Raw genomic sequence first — 8,184 nt, 5'->3', positions numbered from 1 at the left:
CCTGACCCGCAGAACGTATCGGAAATGTGAGCAGCCCTAGTATCCCTTCCCCGTCGACGCTCGGTGAAAAATCGATCGACGACCGAGGGCGCGCAGTCCCTTCCCCTCACACCCGCCAGCGCCAGGGGCGCGGCCGCCTCCCCGGCCTCCGCGCCCACCGCTTGGGGCCTCAGGAGAAAGCGAGACTCCGGGGCGCGCCGGCGGCGGTGGCTTTTCTGTATCCTTGCGGGTCCCTAGCCCCGCGTCCGCGTGCGCGGCGGCCTCGGGGTCGCGGCGGGAGCGGGCGTGGCGAGCGAGCCGGCCTCCCAGCTGCAGCCGCTCCCCCGGCGGCCGGGCGGAGAGTGCTGATTGCGCGCGCTCGGGGTGGGGGAGCGGGCGCGCGCGAGGCTGCCGGGCGCGCGCCGCGCCGCCTAGTCCCCGCCGGGCCGCCCGCCCCGCCCCTGGCCTCCCGCGAGCTGCGCACCGCCGGCCGCTGCCCCAGCTGCCCGAGTCCGCGCCTTCGTCCGCGCGACCCGGCGGCGGGCTCCAGGCCGGCAGCATGAGCGGCGGCGGCGACGTGGTATGCACCGGCTGGCTGAGGAAATCGCCTCCCGAGAAGAAGTTGAGGCGCTATGTGAGTGCGGGCGCGGCCGCCCAGGGGCGGGCGGGGGGCGCTCCGGGGCCTGCGGAGGGGCGGGGGACTCCCGGAGGGGCGGCAGACTGGGGAGCTCGGGCCCGGAGCCGCGGGGGCCGGGGGCGAGGAGCGGCCGGGGACGTGTGGGGCACCTGCACACACCTGTCACAGGTGGGCCGCCGAGGGGCGGGGCGGGCGGCAGGTTGAGGCTGCGGCTCCTGCTCCGCCAGGCGGGCGCGGCGGCGGCGCCTCCCAAGCCGGTCTGCTCGTGAACTAAATATAGTGTCGAAGTTTGTATTGATGGCTTCTGGAGACCGGGAGAGTTGACTCTCGGGGCTGGGGCTCCGCGGCAGCCCCGAGCAGCTTCAGCCCGCAGGGTCGGGGAGAGGGCGGGAAAGGGGGGCGTAGGCTGTGGGGCCGCGCGGACGGCCCCACAAAGGGCGAGCGCCTCACGCCCTCTCCTTCCCTTTCTCCGCCTGCTCCTCCCGGCCGCCGGCCTCCGTCCGCGGCTGCATTACCGGCAGCGTCAGCGGCATGTGCAGCCCTTGTATTAAGTGACTCATTTGTTTGTCCCCCTTCTCTCCCTTTATTCCGTTCGTCTCTCACAGGCGCCTCCCCCGACCCCGGTGTGACACTGCAGTTTGGTCCCCGTGGCTGGCCCGGGTTTGGGACCGGGCAGCTCCCGGGTGTCTGGGGTCGGGAGAGATCGAGGCTCTCCGCGGCCAGGTGTTGCCAACCGACAGTGTTTACTGACATCGCTGGAATAGCCTCTTCCCTCTAGGGGGGGAACTGGCAGCCTGGGGGAGGTGGAACAGCGTGGCGCTGAGCCATGGAGTTCTGGCTTTTTTTTTTTTAACCCCTCTCCCCAGAGGATGCCTTGCCTGGTGGGGTCAAAGTACTGAGATTTGACCGAAATGGTCTTGGGGTAGTCGCGGGAGTTTGGAAGTGGGGGTAAGGTTGCTGGAAGGTTTCAAGGTCTCTCATCTGCGCTCTCTCTGTTTCGCATGAAATGCCCTTGTTTAACGGGCTGTGGTGCCGGACTCCGGGATCACTCCCACAGCCTGGAAGGGAGCCGTTGCCTCCAGCTGCAGTGCATCAAGGGAGCTCGGAATAGACCCTGCCCTCTGTCAGCTGCACCAGTAGCTGTCCATGGGGGGAGAGGCAGAAGCCTACCAGAATTTCCTGTCTTGGCTCCCCAGATCAGAATCAAGGGACTTCTGGCCTCTGGACTGAGGAAGTGACATTCTGTTTTTCAAAGGAAGTGTTGTTGTTGCGGAGTGCAAGTGTGTGTCAATGAAATCAGGCTCTTACGTAGATGTTTGCTGGGGAAAAAAAATCTTAAGGATTTAGCACATGAGTTTTGAAAGTGGACGTGGATTTATAGGAGGGATGAAGCAGTGAATTGTTCATCTCAGTTCGAAAGCTCATTTTTAGAAGTGTCTAGCCAAAGTATAATTATTAAGAAATAAACTTTTTTCCTCTTCAAGGTTGTGTCAGTTCGTTAGGAAGGTTGAATATTTTAATTAGGGTTAAGGAGCAGTGGTTTACTATTAACAATTTTATAAATAATTTAAAAACTTTGTCCCAAAGAGCTTCCAAAAATTATCTGTACAAATAGATTTCCATACAAGCTAGTGGAATACAGTGTCCACAGTAAAAAAATGTGACCCTTAATTTTCAAGTTTGAACACTACACTAAAGAACCTTGAAAGTTGTTTTTGAAACAATTTCAAACAGTATGACGTTGTATCTACATTTGACTTATCGCTCCTTGAACTCTCACCCAGACTCTATGACCCATTTCTTGGGTGTTTTTGTTCCCAAACAACTTTAGTTCAATATAACCAGGTTTGGAGGCATTTGGGTCAAGCACATTTTTCACTCATTTGAACGAATCTAGAGTCGTATGATGGCCTTAGCCTGTCTTTCCCATCTTCCATGTACCTTCAACCCATCAGGTGTCAGACCTTAACAGCTTTAAGTAACAGCTTTTCTTAGGCTAGGATGTGATGTGTTCACTTACATGACTGGAAGCCTTTGCCCCTTCGGAAGTTCAGTTTCCCCCTAATTGAAACTGCTGATATGTGTAGCCTTAAGCCTCTGGGGAACAGTATGCCTTTACATCTACTTTTCTCATGGGGTATTAAGAATTTTTGCATCCTGTTGTAAGTTAAAACTCTGCTAGTTTGCTTATTTCAGTACAGGCCCAAGTTCATTAGAACCAAGCTTGGAAAGTTTTTCCCAGCCCCATGGCTGTATATTTACCCCAAAGTAGCTGCTGCTTCTGGTATACATCATAGGCGTGTTATATTGTAGATTGAGAAATCCTCATTATAAGAATACATCGAGTATATGTGATAAGGGGAAAAAGTAGTTGAACTAGGTTATAACTATTTAAAACGATTTTTTAAAAAACTGATTTAATTTGAAGGCTGGGTGCAGTGGCTTATGCCTGTAATCCCAGCGCTTTGGGAGGCCGAGGTGGGCGGATCACTGGAGGTCAGAAGTTCGAGACCAGCCTGGCCAACGTGGTGAAACCCCGTCTCTGCCATAAATACAAAAATTAGCTGGGCGTCATGGAGGGCACCTGTAGTCCCAGCTACTCAGGAGGCTGAGACATGAGAATCGCGTGAGCCCGGGAGGCTGAGGTTGCAGTGAGCCGAGATCGTACCACTGCACTCCAGCCTGGGTGACAAAACGAGACTCCATTTCAAAGAAAAACAAAAAACTTACTTAATTCGGAAAGACGGGGAGGTATAGAGGGGAAAAACCTCTTAGAAGAAGCAAAGGCAAATGTTCGAGCAGTTAGTTTTCAGGGATTTTTTTCGTCAGCCTTTTCTAGTTAATTAATTATAAGTATAAAAGGTCTATCTGCTATTTACTGAGTGCCCTGGAGAAATTACAAAAAATGACTCTGGCAAATGCTGACTATTGCCTCTGGGGCATCCTGATATGGCTGCAGTGGGAGGCTGGCAGAAGTAACAACCCTCCCATCGTGCCTCAGTGTATTTGTGTGTGTATGCGCGTGCATGCAAATGCATACACACGTACATGTATGTAATTATTAAACAGAATTTTCTTGAGGAAAAACATTAATATGACCTACAGTGCATTGTAGTTTTCTATCAATTTCACTGGGTTAAAAGATTTAGGGTATAAGATTGGCAGACTGCCCCCTAGTGGCTAACTTGAAGAAAGTTGTGCACAAATTATAATGAACAACTGCATTAAGGTAACAGTAATTGTTTATTTCCATTATATTTATTAAATATACTTATTAAATCTGTGTCCCAGGCGCTGGATCAGGTGCTTGGAATAAAATCCAGTAAATAGAAAAAAAAATTAATCCAGCCTTTCAGTCTTAGCAATGGCTTTGCCTTCTCCTTCAAAGGAAAATTGAAATGATGAGGGAGTAGTTGTCTGTACGTACGATGAATGGCCACATTTTCAAATTTACCTGTATCTGCATACTTCCTTTCTTTCTTCTTTTTTTTTTTTTTTTTTGAGACAGAGTTTCGCTTTTATTGCCTAGGCTGGAGTGCAGTGGCAGGATCTGGGCTCACTGCAACCTTTGCCTCCTGGGTTCAAGCGATTCTCCTGCCTCAGCCTCCCAAGTAGCTGGGACTAGGCATGCATCACCACGCCTGGCTAATTTTGTATTTTTAGTAGAGATGAGGCTTGACCACGTTGGTCAGGCTGGTCTTGAACTCCTGACCTCAGGTGATCCACCCACCTCAGCCTCCCAAAGTGCTGGGATTACAGACAGACATGAGCCACTGTGCCCAGCCTGTATGGTTCCTTTCCTGTTTCCTTTTCTTAGAGTAGATGAAGTACCACTTCTATCTGAGCTAATCCTGCTACTTATACTTTGAATCATATCTTCTCTTCCCTACTCAAATAATTATTATCCCGTAACACATCTTCAACTTATTTCCCTCTCTGTACTATCTACTTTTTTTCAGGGATAAACTTGGTGGTGGTTTATGCAGTCTTCCTTTCTCCCACCTTCTTCTCAGTCTGCTCCAGTGGAAACCTACTTTGTTATTCACCAAAGCTATTCTCACAAAGGCACCAGCGATACCCAGGTCACTAAACTCAGAGGATGATTTTTTACTCCTTATTTTAATTAATCTCTTCACTGCTTAGTCATAGATGACCACTCTTTTTTAAAACACCTTCCTCTTATCTTGGCTGACACTATAAATGCCTGTTATTTCTCCTTTTCTGGCTACTCTATATCTCCTTTGCTAGACTGACCCTTTTATCCAGTCCTTAAAGGTTGAAGCTCCTTTATAGTGATAGTGGCTGTGTGGTTTCTCCCCTTTGGCAACCTTGTCCATTCTACTGGCTTCAGTTATCATTTGCATGGTGGTCATCATCAAGTTAAATTTCCGTCTCAGAGTTGTGTTCTGAACTTCAGACTTACATATCCAACTGTTAACTGGGCATCTCTATTTGAATGTTTCCCAGTCAACACAAACTCACCACTTCCAAAACTAAACTCTTCTTTGTTCATCTCTTCACTCCACATCTGCTCAGTAAACAGTGCCACTAAGCACCTACTTGCTCAGATGAGAAACTTGGGAATCATCTTTGACTCCCTGTCACCCACTATCCCACATCTAATCTGTCACCAAAACCCATTAGTGGTATCATCTAAATATCTTGTTATACGTTTCTTCATCCCCACTGCCATGACTTTTAGGATTATTTTAGTAACCATCTGTTAAGCAGTTACTTTGTACCAGGCACTATGCTTAGACCATTGATCTTTTAATGTAGTAATTTAGCCCTATAATAAGGGAAGCGACTTACCCAAAGTCATCTAGCTTTGTCCTAAAGCCTGGGCTTTTTTAAAAAATTAAACATTTCATTTTGAGGTAATTCTATATGCATATCTAGTTGTAAGAAATAGTAAACAAAGATTTATGTAACCATTATCCAGTTTTCCTTAATGGTAACATCTTGCAAAATTATAGTACAATATCACAACAGTATATTGACAATGATACAGTCAAGATACAGAACATTTCCATCATGATAGGATTTTTTATGTTGCCCTTTTATAATCATATTCACTACCATCCCACCCCTACCACATCCTTAATCTGTGACAGCTACTAATCTGTTCTCCAGTATTTCATGTGTGTTATTTAAATGGATTCATGCAGTACTTAAGATTTTGAACTTTTTTTATTTAGCATAATTCTCTGGAGATTCATCCTCATTTCATGCATCAATAGTTATTGTTTTTTATTGCTAAGTAGTATTTCATGGTATGGATGTACCACAATCTGTTTATTTAACCATTCACCCATTAGTTCTTATTTACATTTCCCTTATGGCTAATGATGTTGAACATCTTTTCATATGATTATTTGCCATCTGTATATCTTCTTTGGTCAAATGTCTTCAAGAATTTGAGTATTTTCTATATAGGTTTTTTTTTTTTTTGAGACGGAGTTTTGCTCTTGTCAGCCAGGCTGGAGTGCAATGGCGTGATCTCGGCTCCCTGGGTTCAAGTGATTCTCTTTTTGTTGTTGTTGTTGTTTTTCGACAGATTCTCGCTCTGTCACCCAGGCTGGAGTGCAGTGGCACAGTCCTGGCTCACTGCAACCTCCGCCTTCTGGGTTCAAGCGATTCTCCTGCCTCAGCCTCTTGAGTAGCTGGGACTACAGGTGTGTGCCACCACGCCGAGCTCATTTTTGTATTTTTAGTAGAGACAGGGTTTCACCATGTTGGCCAGGATGGTCTTAATCTCTTGACCTCGTGATCCGCCCACCTTGGCCTCCCAAAGTGCTGGGATTACAGGCGTGAGCCACTGCGCCGGCTTTCCTGTTTTGTTTTGTTTTTTTTCTACACATTTTACAGGTTTGTGTTTTTCCTTTAAGTCCATGATCCACTGTGAGTTAATTTTCATGTAAGATGTGAGACTTAGATTGAGGTTCTTTTGTTGTTGTCATTGTTGTTGACAAAGCCATCCTACTTCCATTGAATTGCTTTTTCGTCGTTGTCAAAAATCAGTTGGACATATTTGTGTGGGTCTGTTTCTGTTGTCTCTGTTTTGGTCCATTTTTCCATGTGTCTGTCCCTCTGCAGATAACCATATAATCTTGCCAACTATAGCTATATTGTAAGTCTTGAAATCTGGTAGCCTGATTCCTCTACTTTATTCTTATTTGTCAAAGTGTTTTAGCTATTCTATTATCTTTACCTTTCAATACAAATTTTAGAATAATCTTGTTTATGCAAAAAAAAAAGAAAGTCTGGCTGAGATTTTGATAGGAAGTGCATTAATCCTGTGTACCAATTTGGAAAGAAATTACAGCTTTACTATATTAAATCTTCCAGTCCATGAATTTATTTTACATTTATTTATAATATATGTCTTTCTTCCTTCGTTTATTTTCTTCTCCTTCCACCCCCCCACCCCACCCCCGCCGCCGCCTCCGCCCCCGCCAGAATCTTGCTGTGTCATGCAGGCTGGCAACAGTGGCACAATCATGGCTCACTGCAGCCTCAAATTCCTGGGCTCAGGTGATCCTACTGTCTCAGCCTCCCAAGTAATTGGGACGACAGCTGTGTACTGCCGTGCCTGGCTAATTTTTTTTTATTATTTGTAGAGACAGGGTCTCCCTGTGTTGCCCAGGCTGGTCTCAAACTCCGGAGCTTAAGCAGTCCTCCTACCTTGGCTTCCCAGAGTGCTGCGATTATAGGTGTGAACCACCATGTCTAGCCTTCTGGAAGAGATGGTGTAGAACTGGTATAATTCTTTAAACCTTTGGTAGAATTCTCCAGATTAAACCATCTGGATCTGGAAATGTCTTTGTTAGGAATTTTTTACATTTCTAATCCAATTTCTTTAATAGATACAGGGTTCTTCAAATTATCTACTTCATATTGGGTGAATTATAGAAGTATATATTTTTCACCAAGTTGGTCCATTTTGTCTAAGTTGTCACATACATGTGAGTGGAGTTACAGTATCCTGTATTATGCTTTCAGTGTCTGCAGGGTCTGTAGTGGGTCCACTGCTTTATTTTTTTAACCCTTATTCTTGCATACTGACATTGCTTCATTATTATTTTTTGTTTGTTTTTTGAGACAGCATGTCACTCTGTCACCTGGGCTGGAGTGCAATGGCACGATCTCAGCTCACTACAACCTCCACCTCCCAGGTTCAAGCAATTCTCCTGCCTCAGCCTCCGGAGCAGCTGGGCTTGCAGGCATGTGCCACAATGCCCAGCTGATTTTTGTATTTTTAGTAGAGACAGGGTTTCACCATATTGGCCAGGCTGGTCTCAAACTCCTGACCTTAAGTGATCTGCCTGCTTTAGCCTCCCAAAGTGCTGCAATTACAGACATGAGCCACTGCACCTGGCCTCTGATGTTTTTTTATATAGGAGTTTATTCATTTGAGACTTTTCCTCTTATTTAATGTATTCATTTACTGCTATGAATTTCCCTCTCAGCACTGCTTTAGCTATGTCCCACTAATTTCGATAAATTGCATTTTCAATTTTTATTTGCTCCGTGTATTTTTTTTTTTTTTTTACTTGAGACTTTCCTCT

The 8,184-nt window shown here is 46.4% G+C and overlaps 1 protein-coding gene across 4 annotated transcripts in view; it reads left to right on the top strand.

Annotated features, from left to right (window-relative positions):
• The first annotated feature begins 415 nt into the window (after positions 1-415).
• GAB2 (GRB2 associated binding protein 2) overlaps positions 416-8,184 on the top strand; it is a 206,124-nt gene continuing 198,355 nt past the window's right edge. For 3 of the 4 annotated variants that reach the window (XM_063672117.1, XM_063672116.1, XM_063672115.1), the window contains exon 1: positions 418-613. In XM_063672117.1, the coding sequence (XP_063528187.1) occupies positions 539-613 (75 nt within the window). In that variant the 5' untranslated portion in view covers positions 418-538. Of the gene's footprint in view, positions 614-8,184 lie in introns of all 4 variants that reach the window. The other variant, XM_054437868.2, reaches the window with a different exon arrangement.

This window comes from Pongo pygmaeus, chromosome 9 (assembly GCF_028885625.2).
Source record: "Pongo pygmaeus isolate AG05252 chromosome 9, NHGRI_mPonPyg2-v2.0_pri, whole genome shotgun sequence".
Taxonomy (NCBI): Eukaryota; Metazoa; Chordata; class Mammalia; order Primates; family Hominidae; genus Pongo; species Pongo pygmaeus.
Note: the sequence above shows the minus strand (reverse complement) of the source record. Positions and strands in the feature narration are given on the sequence as shown.